The sequence below is a fragment of the Triticum dicoccoides genome, chromosome 3B (genome assembly GCF_002162155.2).
Source record: "Triticum dicoccoides isolate Atlit2015 ecotype Zavitan chromosome 3B, WEW_v2.0, whole genome shotgun sequence".
Classification (NCBI taxonomy): Eukaryota; Viridiplantae; Streptophyta; class Magnoliopsida; order Poales; family Poaceae; genus Triticum; species Triticum dicoccoides.
The window spans coordinates 839,572,681-839,592,624 of NC_041385.1; the positions used below are offsets into that span (position 1 = coordinate 839,572,681).

The following is a 19,944-nucleotide window of genomic DNA, read 5'->3' on the forward strand; positions in this document are numbered from 1 at the left end:
CATTCGCAATCCTGAAGCGGTTTGTTGTCTACTGGACTATCATGCCACAACTGACCATCCAAGCAGGGGCTATGCCTAAGCTACAGAGCCTCTCTCTACATTTGAATGCCAGGGGGTGGAAGCAGGACGAGAGCACCACACCTACAGGCATCGAGCACTTGTTAGCACTTGAAAGACTCTCCGTGGTGATTGGGAGTGATACTGAATCTGAACAGAGAAGTGCAGAGTCTGCCATTGGGAGCGCTATCAACATGCATCCCGGCCATGCTCACATTAAAATCGATATCCAATGTTACTAACCAACAGTGTGTTTTTTTTTTTGTGGTACCAGCCACGTCCAGCAGCTGGTATGTTCAAATTTCGACCTCCAATCTCCTGACTCTTAGTTTCCTAACTTCCAGTTTGGGCTATAGCACCTTTGTTTTTGTTGTACCAAGACTTATGTAGATATACGCAGATTCAAAACTGGAGATGCTTCATTTAAATCGAAAATCTGGATTTCTACCAGCATTTCTTTCAACATTTGAGTGGTTATGATTTCCCTTATGAACGGGCGTCAAAGCAAGTCTTTGCAAATGTTTTAGGTCGAATGTCCATAATAAAATTTGAGGTGCATATAGCTTGAAGTAAAGTAGTCCAATATGTTAGCAGTGTTTGATTAACTCGGCAACATACGAGTAATTTAGAGAGTTCTATTGAATTCATGCTCCAGCCAACTCATCCAAAAGTCCGAACTAATGGAGAGAGGCGGGCAATATACTTCAACACTCCCCCTCACGTCTAGGCTATTTTAGTCCTTAGACGTGGGATCGATGTAGGCCGCAGAATCGTTTTATTTAATTCTGCGTTGGCAGGGTCTTGAACTCAAGATCTCTTGGCTCGGATACCATATTGAATTCATGCTCCAGTCAACTCATCCAAAAGTCCGAACTAATGGAGGGAGGCGGGCAATATACTTCAACAAGTTCAACCATTCTCATACAGGCACTGATTTTCAGGGAAGTCGATTCTTTTCTATGGAGCAACAAGATGAGGCACGCCAAGGAACATTGACGTGTCTCCAACATTTATGTCGAATTGGAGCGGATGGATATGGATTACTGCATTTTCTCCCTGTCGGGAATATCAGCTAGTTATCTTGATGACCTGTTTCTCCTTTGTCTCCAAGATTATGCACGATCATGTTTTGCTTGGGTTCTTCTGTGGTAATGCTTGATGGTGGGCAGGAGAAGCGAGGTATCGATCATATGTTCTTGTTATTGTTGTGTGTGTGCGTTTGCTTTGCGTCAAACATATTCAACTGAACATTTATTCCTTGGTACTGTTTGCATTTCTCTCAAAAGAACAGTTGATGTCGTATTTCATGGCATTGATTCCTATGCAATTTCGTGTTGGATCACTGATTTTTCTATCTACTGAAAGCATAATAAATCATTTCAACAGTGTTCTTTGGACATGGATGCTGTGTAGACAAAGCATATGCATGTTTCCTATAGGGAGCAATGGCAGAGCATGAAGGGAAAGTTTGTGAATATGTTGTGTCGACAGACGCAACCAACCTGAATAATGGATGCAGCAGAGGATTGTATGATGACTTGAGGTGAAAGGACGGCTGCCGCCTGCTGATGCTGGTGCCGGAAGTCGAATCGACGAAGAAGCTGGCTCCACGCTCAGCCTGCGATGACCTTCGCTGGAGCTTCTCAGGGTCGGTATGAGCCATCCATCTCCGTTGGGCGTCGTTGGTTGATGAGTAGCAAAATGCATCGAACCATGGGAATGGAGACGCTGTTGAGACGGTCCATCATGGCATCATTGTGACGCCGATGAAAATGGACCTTCCTGACATCGCCGCAGTCGCGGACTCGGTGCGCTCGGCCGTCGGCTGTTCAAGCTCGGCTGCACCGCCGCCCCAATAGTCTTTTCTCCGCTAGAGGCAAAAGATTTGACTTTTTCATTAATTTAGAGGAAGATAGTTGCACGGTTAATTACAGAAAAACCGGGCAAAGAGAGATACATCCAGGGCCAAACCCACACACATACTCAAAAAGCCAACGAGAACACCGCCGCAGATGGCAATCCACAAAAGCCATCCTACGAAACTTCGTGCAGACTACTCCCAAAGTAAAAAAGCACCGGAGAGGGAGGCATTTACTAATGGCTAACATCATGTCGTGTGCTCACCATGCCTGAGGCGGCACTTACTAGTTGGTTGACATTCTTGATCTTCTCTGCATTGATAAGGTGAGTCAACCCTTGGGTGATTGAAGGCGCGGCAATGAGGCCTTTGATCAGCTCGATGAAGACATGTAAACTGCCTTGGCACTGAGACACCAATGCGCATCCCTTTGGAACGCCCACATATAGTCGGAGGCAGATGCAGCAAGGCTAAGCTCAATGGCCACCTTCTCAAACAAGGCCATAGACTGGGCCGACGCATGACGCCCTGCAGACTCCACGGTAGAGACGGCGGCGTGCGAGCAATGGTGAAGCTGCCCGCATCCCCTTTGCCACGGAGGAGATGTCCGAAATAATTCCTATACGTGTCGGGGCATAGGTGGGCCAATCCTGTCAACTCGGGATGAAAAAGGTTTTTTTCTTTAAACAACAGGTAAAAAGCCTTGTGTTCAGTGTGATGATAGAAAGTTAAGTTCATACAGACCCTAAAAAGGGTGACATCCACATATTACAGCAAGCCAAGTCTCTACTGTCACTGTAAACGCCGGAACCAGAGCAGCCAAAGACGTCGCACCCATCGTTGCCCCCGTTGCCTGGCCTTCATTTTGTCAAGTAGACAAGATAAGATGCAATATCAGTATTCTTCCCCACCGACAACTTTAGAGATACAAAACAATGAAGATCTAGGTGAGTATTTTTTTTCACTTGCAAAAGGAAAAGCTAAGTATAAAATGTTAACACTACGAAAGGAAAAAGTTTTCACCTCCGAATAGTACTACCTCCGTCCGGGTTTACTAAGTCTCATTATATTTTGCAGCATATTTTGACCATAACATTCACTAACAAAATATAAATTATATGTTGCAAAAATAATATCATTGCAAACTACATTCAAATAGTAATCCAACAATATAATTTGGGTAACATGTATTAACTTTTTGCTAGTCAAATATCGGGTCAAATTTTAACCCAAAATACGACGGGAACTAATAAACCTGAACGGAGGTAGTAGTTGTAGTGCGTACCTCCGCACCAAGGTTTTGGATTCTGAGCAAGAAAAAAAATCAGTCGACGGTAACCATAAATCCCAGTACCCCACAAGAAATCGCCTTACAGAGCAAAAAATCCCGAAGTTTAGAATTTGAAAGAATTCAGACTGAATTTTAGATGAATTTATTAATCGGATTCAAAATTCATTCAAAAGAAAATTTGTTTGGTATTTTTGGCTACCACGGGAACTAAAATCTCGATGCCACGCAAGACTCTTTCTTTTTTTGTGTTCGGGACTAAAATCTTGCTCGCACTTTGCCGGCGGACACCAAACTATGCTCGGTTCTATGCATGAACAGTACGTATGTATGCCAGGTGGGATGCACTCACCGATACGATCTCGCGGAGAACAAAATTAAACAAGGCATTGTATCCTTGCATGAATCAGCATGGAGGATGACTCAGCGAGAATGGCCAGGAAGCAAACGCCAAATTAACCCAAGACAAGATGTCGACACCCACCCTTGGTATGTGTGCCACCGGCCGATCGATGACCACATCATGTCCTCATGCATCCGGGCCCTCCACAGTCCACACACACACACAGCCAACCGTCCGTTCAGTACCATGCATGTACTAGTAATAGAAGTACTCCCTAGTTTCTAAATTACTCATCGTGGTTTTAGTTTAAATTTGAACTAAAACCATAACGAGTAATTTGAAACGGAGGGAGTACTCAATATGGGGCTGGTCAAACAATTTCTAAACAGACTGGTACTGTACTTAATTTTACCCAACTAAAGCGTTCAGAGAACACGATGAGTTCGTTGTCCAACAATGGGCTTCTTACCGTTTCTTTGACTTCACCTACGTATATACCGCTTCTCTCTTTTCTTGTATATATAAACTCATTCCCAAAATATTCTATACTAGCATGGCTATACAATGGCGTGGCCAGCTCAACGGATCAGGGTGGTGCAACTATAGAAATATTCACACAAATTTATTTATTAAAAATGTATTTATTTTCAAAGATATATATAGGCTTGCAATACCCCATCCAACCCTTATGCTTAATTTCACCTTAAACATATGCAAGCATTTTACGTTACTCGAGAATTAGTAATAGCTATATGGAAGCGAAAAATTTATTCACCTGCCTATTAAGATCCTCTTTTGATTCACATGATTTGTTAAACAGAATGGCAAGAAAAACTGCAGAACTGTAGTATGACAAATACTCTTTGATGCTAATTTCTGCAGGTTACATAGAAAATATGATCTGCAAGTTACAGGAATTAGTATACAGAGTATTTGACACACCACAAGGAAACAAAGATACTATATTTGGAAAATGTTTGAGTGAATGGAAATTTTCTGAAATAGTGTCAAATAAATCCTTAGAAAAAATTATAAGCGATTAAAATCACCTACACATGGAGAATTACTAAGAATTTATACGCTCTAAATTCTATAAAAGTCATTTGAATAAGAAAGCCATAAACTTTTGTCATGCATGGTTATTGAACATGATTGATTGAGAACATCAAGTGTCAAAGATGGTGCAAAGCACATGGGAATGAGCACATCGTGTTACAGTCACCTCGGCAGGTTGGCAAAGGTGATAAAAGCTATGCCCCATGTGAGTGACTGACTTTGCCGTCCTCACTAAGACTTTTTAATTAATGTTTATATAACTATTTAAATTAATTTTGAGGACAAGATGTTAAGAACCTCGGAGGTACTAATGAAATTAATAAAAGAAATTGGATTCCTTCATAAAATAGATATACGATTTCCGTTTTTGATGCTATATTATATTTAATTCAAAGGATTTTTGTGCGAACTTTTGAGAACTAAAACACTTGGAATTCGATAATTGGGTTGTTTCTTTTGTTGATTATTTATACCTCATACTTGTTCCATTATGATTTATTTGGACTACATTCCACAAAAAATGTACCCATTAGTTAAATCTCATGGAGGACATTCCTAACTTTTAATTTCACGTTTTTTTATCATTTTGCCACTAATTATGTCACACTACTCGGTTTTTCCATTAGAAGTTTCTATCTCTCAAAATCATCCTTCTGTTAAAGTGTGTGCTAGAAAATGCCACTTGCCACAAATACCGTCTTGTCAAAGGCCATTGACCGAGGTTAAATGATGTAATCCGACAAACCCTTATAATTGGGTGCAACTTCAGTCTGGTAAGCTTCTAATGCACATGATATCATATTTTCCGTATTTTTGCATCTTGTGAATTTAGGAAGTCTATGGTTCTTCCTGCCACCGTCTTCTGAAAAAAACATGCATTACAAATCATTCCATTGGAGATTAAGTTTTTAGTTTTTGTTGTGTTACATACAGTTGAATCGTTCAGTCGACACCATGCACAGTCATGATTTGTTTTGTGCATAGTATTTTTTGTCTATACTAACAATGACAAGATCTTCTCGCAAAAAAAAAAAACAATGACAAGAGATGTGCCCATTTGTTGAGAGAGGAATAGTAATGTGCAAGTAGGCCATGGATGCACCACGCGGCGTGCATATAGAGATTCTCTAAACATACAACCATGATGTGGCCATTGATTAACTGACATGACGACATGCACACATGGTAGGATCTGATATACAGTACCTAGCTCTTTTGTCAATAGAACATGGTACTATGCCTAGTTATAATAATCGAGTGCTGCGCAAGCTTACGGATGTCCACATTTGATGAGATGCCACAAATTGGTGCTAATTAATTAAGCAATTCAGCCAGAAAATAATAAAGAAATACATTCTGTCAAAAATTAATAATCAGCCAATCCTTTTTCTGTGCTCGAAACTACTCCCTCCTTTCCAAGAATCTAAGGCATGCACATATTCCAATATCAAAATTGACCTAACAATTAGACTTGTAAATGTAAATATAATATGTGACCTTCAAACGGCATCAGTGAAAAATACTTATGAATATGAATCCAAAGATCATATCATTTTTGTGTCACTTGACTCATACTTTTCTAGTTAAATTATTGCTAAAACATAATTTTCTGTTGCCGTGTACGCCTTGCATTCTTAGATGACGGGGTAGCCACAACTACAAGTCGAACTACCTAAATGTTCTGGAAAGAAAGAGCTTTGTCCTGTTTTCATGCATTCCTCCTTTCCCCAATATGCTTACTCTGTGATTAATTTCTTTGTTTAATTAAGGTTTACAAATAGTAAGTTGGTAAAAATTCATGGATCTACAGAACTTGCATCGATCCATCAGACGGCCATCGGCATCACATACACTAGCTACCAAATCTATATTGGAAAGTAGATGACAAAAGCAACCTACCTGCCGTCTAAAACACACGCCGCGAGCTAGCTAGTTCGATCGAACACACAACGCTAGGCTTCCAAAGAAAACTAACTAGCTAGAGAGAAGCTAGGTCGTCGGCACAGAGGGTCGATCTCACCTTTGACGCCGGCCGGCTGGCCGGCCAACCGATGCCGTCCATGGACTGCGCGATCCACGTGGTGCTGCGGGTGGTCATGCGCAGGAGCATCTGCCGGCTGCACGAGGTCGTCGCCATGGCCGTGGAGCTCGGCACGGCGCTGCTCGTGGCCGTGCGGTTCTCCGGCATGGCCTTCCGCCGCACGCCAGCCCCGACTCAGGTGGTCTCGGGGTCGACTCACTATTACTACTATGCCCCCGTGGCAGCCTCCATGGTTGGCATGTCCAGGCTCGACAGGCACTAGTCACCGGTGAGCTACACCCCTCTGGATTTGATGGCTAATCAATCGTTTTTTTTTATTTTGTGAGTAATAATGAAATTTAGTACTCCCTCCGTCCGAAAAAGCTTGTCCCAAGTTTATCCCTCAAATGGATGTATCTAGCACTATGGAGGGACTACTTGATTAGCTACATACACACATGTGCACTGTATATTAAGCAATATATGTGTTCATCATGATATCGACATAGTAATTGATCCTTTTGTGATGACTCCAGGGTTATACCCTCCCTTGGGAAAAATGGTGTCCATTTGTGTTTCTTTCTTTGCTTGATAGCTCGTTTTTGTTTTGTGGATTCATGATTCACTATTATGTAATCATGTGCAAACGGTAACTAAGCCTATAATCCTCCAGTGGTTTATAGAATACATACCCTCCTTCTGGAATTACTTGTTGCATAAATGAATGAAATTGGATGTATCTAGAACTTAAATATATCTAGATACATCCATTTCTCCGACAAGTATTTCCGGACGGAGGGAGTAGCAGATATGAGATATTAGAAGAAGAATCAAGAGAGAACGGACAAGAATTAGTTACTCTGAATATAGCACTAGAGTGCATCCTACATAGGCGGATCTTCTTCCTTGCTGATATCCATGTTTTATCATTCGGGTTGTTATTAATCGCTGCTTATGCATGTGATGTATTATCAATTTGTGGATATTGCTCCTAGTAGTCCAACTAATGTAGTTCATTGAGAACTAATTACCGGTTCTTGGTGTGTTGTTTCTCTATATTGTTCGTCGTACATGTGATTTCTGAAATGTTTGATCTACTAGCATGTAATCAAAGATTATAATGCACTAGTCTGTTATAAGAAAATCGTATAGAAAGCGTCACATTTTTTGTTACTTGATTCATTAATCATACCACTTAGGATTGTAATGCATTCATGAATTTCTTATACTAGATCTCTCTGAGGACAGGCTTCCGAAACTAGGTCATTTAGTTGGTTTCTCTAAGTTGTATCAAAGTACCTTGTTTTTTAAGATTTGTTTCATTAATTACCTGATGTGCCATATAATCTATCCGCAACAGCTCGTGATATTCAAGGTGCTCCTCGATCAATTTGAACAGGACGGCGTGGCAAATACACACTTGGTGCCTTACAACTTGACAATATACAGTTGGATATGTATGTGTACTGTTGTACGTTGTATAAGGTGGTAATAAGAGTATGATTTCTCCTCGAACGCTCTTGCTCTTATCCTTCACTGAAGTTACACATTTCTTAGTCTTTTTAGACAGGAGGGGGGCTGGGGGCACCGGTTTTATACTTGGTATTGACATGTGAGTGCTATATACTAGAAGAATTTAGCTGTTTTATTGTCTTCCCCTTATTTGGTCGCTTGCACAGAATAATCCTGGCAGGTGTTGAAGCTCGTATTTGGTTGCCAAAAGCAAAAGAACTAACTGGGTTGGCCATATGCAAAGGCACATTTCTTGTTTCTGACCATCTCGCATAACAAGTGTTCAGTTGCAGCGGTGTGTCTGATCAAGTGATTGGATTACTCATCCAAAAATTTATCATTTCGTCTGTAGTTTAATTGACTTCTTAGAAGTATTACATGGCCGCTAATTATTTAATACTGCTTACAAGTATTACTTATATTATTTCCTATCCAATGTATCGCTTATTTGTAAACATAACAACATGACAAGAAGAAAAAACAAGCGTATCCAAGATTGTTCTAGAGAAGGAGTAGCGCACATAGAACACAACTAGGAAACCTTGCATGGTGGGCCCCATGTATAAGCTGGGCACGATCCAGTGGGCTACTCCATTAGGTCACATCTGCAACGTACAATATGTGACCATGTTAACAAAATGAGTTTACCCCCAAAAAAGGAGTTGGGCAATCATGTTGCAAATATGCTTGAAAATTGAGTACAACATGGTGGTCATGATATAGGATTAGGACATGATCCCGCACCCTCGTCTTCCTCCTCAATCGCTACCGGCCCACCTCCTCAGTTGTCGTGTATAACCCAGCGGGCGGGGCTTGTGTACATTAGAGTACGCCGCCATCATGTTTAGTATACTCATCGTGAAGCACAGTTAGATCAAGAGATAGAAAATACAACATAAGCGGAGCTTTAGATTGAAAATGAAATAAAAAAACATGTGTCATCGGAGGGATATCAGGCTACTTGAATGTACTTTCAAAAAAGCTCCCTTCTAATAGCTAGATATAAAACATGACTTCTGGCAAGCATGGGCATATGGGAGCGGCATAATGGGGGAAAGGCAACAAGTTACAAAACACACAAAACAAATCTAAGTCTGAGAGCGAGTTTCTTGTATTGGGCTGAAGGAAGTGCACACGGGGCCCATGTTTTAGGGGAGAGGTCGATATTTTAACCGACCAGTTGAAACTTACAAAATAAATCTAGTTACGGGGGATGAGAGATTTGTAATTGTTACCACAAAATTCATTGTTTGTATAATATACCAACTTGAATGCGATTACAATGGCCTAGGCAGGAATGTTAACTCTGATTGGACAGCTAGACATGTCCTAAGTAAATATTCTGACAACTCTGAAGGCTGCTAACATGAGAGGTCCCCTAGGGAGCCTGATTTGATGTATGTTCATCTACACCGACAAGCTGTGAGTGAGCTCCCTACTCCAGCTCTCCATTTCCACTGATGCCAGATCATATGACCATGAGAGCACATGAAACTTCCACTCTTCCAATTTCCAGGTACGTGATTGGCTATATGTCATATTAAAAGTATTGCATTGTGTCCATAGTTCTTTATCAACAATTCCATGGATGCGAGGAACCTATGACTACTAGAGAACATGAATTATCCTACTCCTGCCATTGCCAAGTACGTGGTTGGTCTTTTTAGTTCATGGTTGTGTTGCATGGTGGCCAGAGTTCTTTATTAGCATTTTCACCATTGGAGATTGTTAGTTCTTTGATGAGCAGGGTGCCAGACTCGATTTTTGAATATTTATGTGGTTTCTATTCTTCTCTACATCGAGATTGTAAGATAGTTAAAAAAATTGATGTTGTTGCATTTTGATTTGACCAAGGTTCTTAAGTTGTGATTCTTACAGTCTTTTTTTGTTTCATCAGCTTTCTGGGGTCGCTAGAGGGAATATGTCGTTGGGTAAATCTGATAGTGAGGGAGGTAGGAGAATGAGGCATGGTCTAACATTGCGTAGGTGCGTGACACCAGGATTATACACCCCTCTTCGGTGGAGGTAAAAGCCCTAGTCCTATTCTCCGGAAAGGTGATCTTGCATATGGATTTGCTGTTACAGAGGTTCTGAACCCATAACTAGACACCAATGGTATGCTTATATAGGGTTTGCTACCCCTGGGCTGTTACTATGTTACAGGTGAGTTAAAGAGTAATAATACATGTCCGCTACTGGTGGTAATGGCCGTTCTACAATTCTAATTGTTACTAGAATTGTCGGGCTTGGTAACATCTTCATCAATGTTTCATACCGCTGGTCTCCTAATACGCCGAGTGAGGTTCGTCCGGATGAAGGATATATTTTTCTCAATGTGAGCCGAGTGACGGAATTGTCCTCGAGGGTGTTTCATGCCGAGTAACATAAAACCCTTATGTTACTTGTGATATCTTTGTCTACAAAGATAATCTCGTCAGAATGTTCTCTCAAAGGAGAGGGCACACACCCTCATCAACGCCGGTTTTCATGATTGATTTTTGCACAATCATTTTTGTACATGGTCTTGTGCATTGTATATACCTTAAATCTTTTGTGGCCACTTCCATCTTGCCGATGTGGAGTAATTCTTAAGTGTTATTAATGCATAGTATATACTACTTTATATATTTTTGACACTATGATATTTCGATACGGAGGAAGTAATAGAAAAAAAACGAACCCAAAAAGAAAAACTGACTGAAAATGCCGAAGTTTTGTACGAATTCTCTGAATCTGATCTGAATAGCATAAATGATGAAACCATAGCTGGTCATGTTAAAGGATAAATGATGAAACCATAGTTTTGTACGAATTCTCTGAATCTGAAACGGATAAATGATGAACCCGTAACTGGTTCATCGTGCCCCTTTAATTAATAGGCTATATAAAGTGACGATAGTGCTGCTCGCTGACTGAAAGACCCACGGAAGACTGGCCCCATGGATTTGTAAAATCTGCCAGACGCAACGGATTTTACAGATCGGTAATACGGTAGTTTGAGTCGTAATCGGATTGGGGATTGGGGATTGGGGATTGGTGGTCTATAAATACCATCCTCCTCGCGGATCCAAAGACTCAATCGAAACCACAGAGCCGAGATGTCGCTGCCGCGGACAGGACAAAGCAGCCTCCGACGTCGTGCTGCCGCGTCGTACTGTAGGGAGGCTAAGGACCGCCGGATCAAGAAATATTGCCGTCACCGCAAACTCAGTGGCGGTCCAACGGCGTCGCTCACGGACGACGCGCTCACCAGCATCTTCGCCCGGCTGCCGGACACGGCGACGGTGGTTCGCTGTGCCACCACGTGCCGACGTTGGGGCCGTGTCGTGTCCTTGAGCGCCGCCGTCCTCTCACGCTCCCTGCCGCCCCTCGGCCGCTTCTTCCCGGACCTCGCCGTCGGCCTCTTCCACCAGGAGAAAGACTGGCCCACCACGCGCGGCGGCAGGGACGCGACGTCGTCGCCACGGCCGTGTTTCGTCGCAACGGCATCCGTCACACGTTCTCTCCGTGATGGCCGGCACTCTTTAGGTGTCGAGGGGCTAGATGGCTGCGACGGCCTCCTGGACCACTCACGTCCCGTTGCATCCCGGAAGGGCCGCCTCGTTCTGGAGCTCCGGAGCGACCGGCGCCAGGATCGCGCGGCCGACGGCCTCCGGCTCGGCATCTGCAACCCTATGACGCGTGACAGTATCGTTGTTGTCCCTCCTTTGGTCTTAGGAGGCAAGAACAAAACGAAGATACTGGACTACGGCTGCGCGTTGCTCACCGGCGATGACCTCAGCCCGCCGCGCTGCCACGCCTTCTTTCGTATTCTGTTCGTCTACAACCACAACAGTGGTGGCGGGAAATCCACGGTGCTCCGGTGCTACTCCTCGGATACGGGTCGCTGGGAACCGGAGACTGAATCCATTGTCAAGATACCTAGTTCCAAGATGCGCAACATCGGGCCCGCCGTGGTACGCCGCGGGGTGGCATTCTGGGCTCTCGAACAGGGAGTGCTCGGGGTGTGCCTTGATCAGAAGGACCACACCATGGACATGCACCTGGTGCCCATCGATACCTCAAAATTGGGCCCAAACAACCGCCTCATGGGCATCTCGCCGGACAACCGAGTCTTCTTGATGTATTGCTGCTACATGAGAGTATCAAATGCGTTGGGGAGGCTTGTGTTGAAGGTAACCTATCTCGAGTTTCCCAATGAAGATGACATCCATACAGGTAAGATATGTACCGGTCGTGAAACCGTGCTGGTGGAGAAAATGGTGAATCGGATGATGGTGGTGGCTTCCTACATCCCTGTGATCAAGTTGCGGTGGTTTGGGGAGAAGAGCGGCACCTTGTTCTTCACCATGGGAGAGCAGAGCGGGCACCCTGGCACCTACATGTTGAACCTTCGAAACAAAGTGGTTGACAAGATGGCGGATGATGTGCACTCAAGGAGGCACTCAAGGAAGAAGTACTTGCTCAAAGTGGTTAACAAGGTGACGGACATTGGGCACTCATGGAAGAACTTGCTAGGGTATGAGATGGACATGGCGGCATACCTTGCCTCGGTCTCCCAGACATCCTTCCATAGTTAAATGCAACTGAGTATGTTTAACATACAAGTATTAACGAGGGTACACTCCAAATTGGTGCTTGGATAATTCAGAAGGATGGCCTATAAAAACCAACTTTGTCACGTGATAGTTGATGGCTATTCAATTGTCCAACGACTAGATCTATTGCCCCAACCCAATTAGCCTGATTATATGTCCCACATGGCCTCGCATCCTTCCCTACAAGCTTTGGCTCTCCCAGAGAAGAGTTGAGGAAGGGAAAGGATCCCAAAGTTTCGGTAAGAAAATTTTGACATTAAAGTTCGTCGGTGTAAGATGGAGTTATTTGAAGCAAGCGACCAAAGTAACCAAGAAGAAGTCCGGCGAATCAAAGGGATCTTAGTGTTTTTATGTCAATAGTAGCTCAGATGACATTTGCTCCAGTTGGTGAGACGTTGATGGTAAATGTGTGTATAATATGCCAATGTTGAAGGCGATTACAATCAGAGGCGGAGCCAGAATTTCTCGAAGCCTAGGGCTAAAACTAACTCATTATAAATAAAATACCATGCACACCAATGTGTGTTTGAAGTATGCCACAAATTCACATTAAAGACGAAATATAAATTCATTATTACCACGAGAGGAAATTCGAATAAAAAAACAGTTTAACAAAGTGCATCATTGCAAACATTGTTTGGTAGCAAACTAAGGAAGACTTGCTTAATTCAAGGCCACCGTTTATGCAATAGTAGAAGGACCTGGAGATGCAAACATAAAATCGAGTATTAAAAATTAAGACTCCGGACATATACAAAATCAATTGTTTCATATGAATTGTTTTTTATAGTAGCTCCTTGTGTTTCCTCATTTTTTTCGGTGAGCGTGATGTAGTCCGATTTGGGTAGTAGCTCCTTGCTTTTCCTCATTTTTTTGATAGCACTGTATAATCTTAATATTATCAATGCTTGCAACTACATCACGCTCAATATAGCACACCAAACGATGATTCATCCATTCATCATTCACTCATTTCGCAGCTCAGTGTTGACAATGCTCATAGCTGAGAAAGCCCCAGGAGACGGGTACTCCAACATTATTTATTGGACTAATGGCGGATCTTCCATAGGGACGAGCAGAAGTAGTTGTACCTGGTCCGCCCATGACAAAGCAGGGTACTCCTATTCCCCGCCCATGAACATGCAGTGTCATGAGCTCTAGGTCACCACGACAGTTGAATTTTCGGCCCTAGATGTTGGTCGAAGGGATACAAGAGGCAACAAGGAAGAACGGAAACTAGAAGGGCTGTGCTGGATTGGTTCATGTTTGAACTAATTTTCCCACCCAGAGGAGGCTACATATGTAATCGTTGCACATCGCCATACACAAGTCTCTACTACAAAAAGCCACTTGCAAGTTAGAATCCGCATTGTCCTACGCAGAAGAGGATTTCTAGCATGCAACGGCCCGCTCATGCATTTTTTCGGCCATGATTGCGTCGTGAGTTGGAAATTTGTTGGGCCGCAACATGCGTGTTAGTCTTTGATTACTGTGGGATGGTCCCATGCATGCTTTGGTCAGATGTTGCCGAATCATGAGGCACATGCAACTGTTGTCCAAGTGCATGCTCGGGCCAATGCATGCAGTTTCGAATTTCTCCATTTAATCCTTAGCAAGCTCCGAGAAGAAAATAGTCTTAACAATACTTTTGTTATTTTATTTTTTTCCAAAGAAAACTCTTGTTAGTAGCTGGTTTTCATGAATTTTAATTGAGTATACTTGCATCTCTATCCTAAAATGTCTAGACATTAAACGCTCATCCTAGCAAACTTCAACTTCTGAATCTGACAATGGTTGCCTATGCCAAAAGGGTTAGGGCATTTCTAACCGATCCCTAAAAACAGTGGAGCATCCGGTGGAGTAAACCCTTAGTAGAGTATAGTTACTCCATTAAGTTTTGGCCGGACCTAGGCCTAGGCGATCCCTAAGTACAACGGAGCAAAACTTACTTTTGGTTGATGCATTTCGCCGAACACTTATCATGCACATATGCACATAGAGTGATTGACTAGCCGACGATGCTCTGGTACTTAGCAGCCGGAAGGAGCGGTCCTCGGAGAGCATGAGCATGAGCTCAGCCCTTGGTGACGCGTCCATGTACGCGCAGATGGTCGGTGCGGCCAATGTGAGCTACGTGCAGTCCTGCTACGGGCCGGTGCTCGTGCACCTAGCCGACTGCACGTTTGTGCGCTACGCGTTCCAGGTCGTCGGCATTTTTCTATAGACATTTTCAAACTTAAATAATTTTCATTTAGGATAAATCTAAAGCTTCAAATATTTTGAAATCGAGGGAGTAGCGTAGCGAGGAGAGCATTCGCGTGCTTTTAACTCCATACTTATGTACCCGTGTGTGGTAGGCAGCAGACGCACCGGCACACCTGCATACGTATATGGTAGGCAGGAGTATCCGGACGGACGGACGAACCCAACGACCCTTGCGCGCAGCCCCTGACAACTCTGCGGGTATGACTCACTGACATGCCGACCCACATCTTCCCGGCCCCACCGCTCAGCGAAACGCGACGGGGCCCACCCAGACCAACTGCGCCTCCACCTCCGGTTGCAGCAGCCCGCGAGTTTTCCGTCCTGCTCTCTTCTCTGACTCTGTCTTCCTTGCCTTCAACGCCATTTCAAACCAGACTCGCACGCCCCGCGATCGCCGCCGCCGCCGCCGCCGGATGCCGATGGCCGCTCCGCAGCCTCGCCGGCACCACGCCGCCTTTCTCCGCGGCAAGCCCCCGCCTCCCGCCAATGGGAAGCCCGCCGCCGCCTCCTCCAAGCCCAAGTCTCCCGGCTCGCCTGCCAAGGCGCCGCCGCCGTATGCTCTCCGCCGATCGTCTCTTCGTTCCCTTCAGCTTGATTTTGATTCGGACGATTTATTTCTTTTTGAGTGCCGCGCAGGTCGACGTTGGAGGAGCGGACGGTGAAGCAGCTTAGGCTGGCCAAGGCGCTGACGCTCCCGGAGGCCACCGCGGTGTCCGAGGCGTGCAGGAGGATGGCCTCCAGGCGCGCCGACGCCGCGCTGCTCACCGACGCCAAAGGGGTGCTCTCCGGCATCGTCACGGCCGAGGTGAGAAACTCATCACAAGGAGTCTGAGTCCTTGAAAAACTGACAGTATATATTGAAAAGACAGAAGATCGACTTTAAACTTCACGGGAAAAAGTAACAATGGAATCCGTGTGCTGGATGAGCCAGAAATATCAATTCCAACCTTTCTGTTGAGATGATCTGCAAACATTGAAAACATAGTCCGCAATTCTGTAGCAAGGATTAAGGTGTTCCTATTTTCAGGGAAAACGAGACAGTCATGCTTAGACAATAGATATGCTAGGACACACAAGAAAGGAGGATTGGGTTTAGACTTTAGACAATAGATATGGAAAATAATAGGTTCAGTTCTGGGATTTTCTCAAGGAATTGGATGGAATTAATGATGAGCATCAGGTTTTCTGTTGATGAGTAGTGTGTTTTATGGAGGATCTGTGTGCTTTTCTGTAGGACATATCGGGTCGAGTCATAGCCCATGGTCTCAGGCCTGACGCAACGAGTGTGGGAAAGGTGATGACGAAGAACCCAGTTTTTGTCATGTCCAATTCGCCGGCCACCGAGGCACTGCAGAAGATGGTCCAAGGTCTCCTTGTTATTTTTTCTTCATTCCGGCAATTAGCAGTACGAGTTGCCAGTTTTACCTTCAGTCACAATCATAGCTTTGTATTTGGTCAGTAACTGAAGTCCTGGCTGAATATAATACCTACAATAGTTTAATCTGAAAACCGCAAGTCAATTTGAACTGAGGAATAGTGTAGCTCAGACTAATTTTATTCATCTTGGTTCTTGGATCATAGGCGCCAGAGTCAAGAAATGTACAGGAATGTTCACTTAACACATTTCCGCAATGTTTTATGCTGACATTTTGTTGTCATTCTTATGGACCTCTTCTATCTTATCTTCATGGTTTCTTTCTTGTCATGTAAATTTCATATACAGGCAAATTCCGGCATCTTCCTGTAGTGGAGCATGGTGAGGTCATTGCCATATTGGACATTACCAAGTTCCTTTGCGATGCCATTTCTAGAATGGAAAAGGCAGCAGAGCAAGGTAGTGCTATAGCCGCTGCTATGGAAGGGGTCGAACGGCAGTGGGGAAGTGAATTTGCAGGTTCCTTTTTCAGTTTCTTTTCATATGATTAAATTGACTACTTTTTTTTGAAAAGAATACTTATTTCAATTTTCAAGACCACTCATGATGCATTCCATTCAGGTCTCTTTGATTAACTAGCTGATGTTACTTCAGGTCCGCACACGTTAGTAGAAAATCTTCGAGACCACATGTTCAAACCTTCCCTGTCAAGTATCATAACTGAAAATAGCAGGTCAAATTGCTACTGCCAGAAAAATGTATGGCGTCATTTTGTTTGTTATGACTGAATATTGCTATTGCTTATCCTTTGTAGTGTTCCATCGGTATCTCCTTCAGATCTAGTAACTGTAGCTGCCAAAAAGATGAGAGAGTACCGAGTTAACTCAGTGGTTGTCATGACAGGGAACATGCTGCAAGGCATTCTCACGTATGTTCTTATCAAAATTCACGTTGTTCTATAGTTTCCCTTCTCATTTATTTGTTAAGTACTATCACCAAGATGCTGAGCACACTGCAGTTCCAAGGATTTGGTTTTGCGAGTAGTGGCACAAAATCTGTCCCCAGAGGTGACTCTCGTAGAAAAGGTATGGCAAAACAACTGAAGGAACCACATTGTAAGCAATCAAGATTTGTTTTCCTAAAGCTATGTTAACTTTCCGAAGGTCATGACTGCAAGTCCTGATTGTGCTACATTGGACACATCAATCCTCGAGGCTCTACAATCAATGCAAGATAGAAAATATCGTCATATTCTTGTTGCGGACAAAAGCAAGTACTGAATTCTAACATCAGAGAGATGTTCATTTCTATGCACATATCTAAGCTAAATCTTTGTACAGGAGGACAGATTGTCGCCTGTTTGGACGCTTTAACGTTAACCCACACAGCCATCTCCATGGTAAGAATGGATTATTATGATATTACTGCACATTTCATTATTTCCTCATGTTAAAGAAAAAGAACAGAATTCTCTTGGGAGGTGAAGGTTTCATTCTGAAGGGAAGTCCCCTGACACAAGAATTCTATTTTTGTTGCATCAAAATGATTCAGTCACAAATATTATACATTAAATGAATTAAATATTCTGTTAGATATGATTATTTCCATAAAACTATACCATACAGTACTTTTTTTTTTGGCAAACACCATAATAATACGTTATCTTTATTTCTCATCACCACATAATCGTAACTTTTTTTGTGTACTCGTTAGGTCGAGGGAGCCTCTGGACCAAAAGATGTGGCAAATACCATGGTTCAGAAATTTTGGGATTCAGCACTTGCCTTGCATCCTTCAGAGGAGAATGACTGGCATAGGTTTAATTTGTTCTTCTTCGATTTGCGTATACTCTTACATTCCTGAAGATGGCTTGATCAGTCTTTTGTTATATAGTGCAGTGACGAATCTCGTACGGCAGCCTCAGATAGTGCTGAAGGGAAGCAAACACCCCCTCATGTTGGCAATGCATTCTCTTTCAAAATTGAAGATAAAAAAGGGCGGATGCACAGATTCAGTTGCGGTGTGTGCATTTCTCATCTTACTTTCCTTATTGCGGTTTACTAAAGTAGTAGTGTAGTATGAATTTGTGTTTGTCTGCCTTAATATCTATCTGATAACGCTCCTTCTTTCTGCAGTTTCAGAAAGCTTAGATGAGCTTGTGTCTGCTATTGCATACAGATTAGGAACAGAAAACAAGAAGGCAAATGTAAATCTTCTGGTAAGAGGTTGGGCTTTGACATTGAGATTTGCTTATGCAGTACTGTGTTCCTCTTCCTCCAAGTGAGCAATTAGGGCGAGCAAAAGCTTGTAGATGGGATTTTCTTAAAGTAGGACTTGTGGCCCTCTGTATCTTTAGATCTTTTCATATCTCACTTACAATTGTTTCGAACAGTACGATGATGATGAAGATGACAGAGTTCTTCTGGTTACCGATGGTGATCTCGTTGCAGCGATTGAGCATGCCAGATCAGCCGGATGGAAGGTCAGTTTTTCTCTTCTTTTTCTAGGTCAGCAACTTGATTGCTTCGCGTGTCGTCTGCATCCTCGCTAGTTATGCCGCAACCTAAGCGCAACCGACAATTTTTTGTTTCTTCGTTCTTCTTTTTCTTGCAACTTAGGTTCAGTACTTTACTTTGAGGTTCAGTCCTTTTTGGCATTTCGTTTTGCTGTTTCAGGTTCTGAGGCTGCACATGGACGACGGGTCAAAGATCAGCGCAGATTCCACACCAACGTCGTCTGTGGATACCTCAGCAGCAAGGAGAGGCTGGCCGTCCCTCCGGCTAGGTAGAGTGGCCAGTGCAGCTGCTGTTGCCGGGGTCGGGGTAATCGTCTACTTGAGATGCTCTCGGCAATGACTTCAATATACATACCTCAGACGCAAAGAGCTCAACACTGTATAGATTTACTAGGCAGGAGGAGGATCACACAAATCACGGCGGCAATAAGGCTCTTGCCAAGCCTCTACACTGAAATTTTCTCCAGGGTTTGCAGTCATTCTAAAATGACTTCAGAGAGTGTTTCTTCTTCTTCTTCTTTAGTGATCAATTTCTGACAACAGGGGTGTATGTTCAGTTGTTTTTTCTCTGACTTTAGTTCATCCTGACGAACTAACAATAACATGAATTAGTGTTTCTTTTTGCGCTGGAACACTAATCAGTGCTTCACTCTCTATATAAAAAACAATTGTTGGTTGTTATGGCTAATTGACTGATTGTCTCTTCAGCCTATATATTAACATGGATCAAACATCCTTTTTCTCTTGTCAAAACAATTTATTACTCCCTCCGTCACACAATGTAAGACGTTTTTTGACTCTAGTGTAGTGTCAAAAAACGTCTTACATTATGGGACAGAGAGAGTATAATTTTCTTCTTCTAATACCAAAGTGACTGTTTGTTGCAACGGATAAAAAGCAGGCTGATACATGTACACAAACAAGAAAAAACATCCTAGTTTTGGTATATATCACCAAAAATATGTTAGGGTCACCCAATGTTTATCCCTCCTATTTGTTTTGATGATGTGGGGAGGGATCTGGTCATCAGGGCTAAGGAGTTTTATAGAAACTAGGT

General features: G+C 43.2%; 1 protein-coding gene across 1 annotated transcript; it reads left to right on the forward strand.

The window, feature by feature from the left end:
* The first annotated feature begins 15,416 nt into the window (after window positions 1-15,416).
* Window positions 15,417-19,493, forward strand: LOC119280250 (CBS domain-containing protein CBSCBSPB3-like). The gene is made up of 14 exons (XM_037561161.1): window positions 15,417-15,550; window positions 15,634-15,802; window positions 16,232-16,364; window positions 16,721-16,891; window positions 17,027-17,105; window positions 17,187-17,300; window positions 17,391-17,457; window positions 17,536-17,641; window positions 17,713-17,771; window positions 18,086-18,189; window positions 18,271-18,392; window positions 18,508-18,590; window positions 18,765-18,854; window positions 19,048-19,493. The coding sequence occupies exons 1-14, from the start codon at window positions 15,417-15,419 to the stop codon at window positions 19,225-19,227; spliced, it is 1,611 nt and encodes a 536-aa protein (XP_037417058.1). The 3' UTR covers window positions 19,228-19,493.
* The last annotated feature ends 451 nt before the right edge of the window (window positions 19,494-19,944 follow it).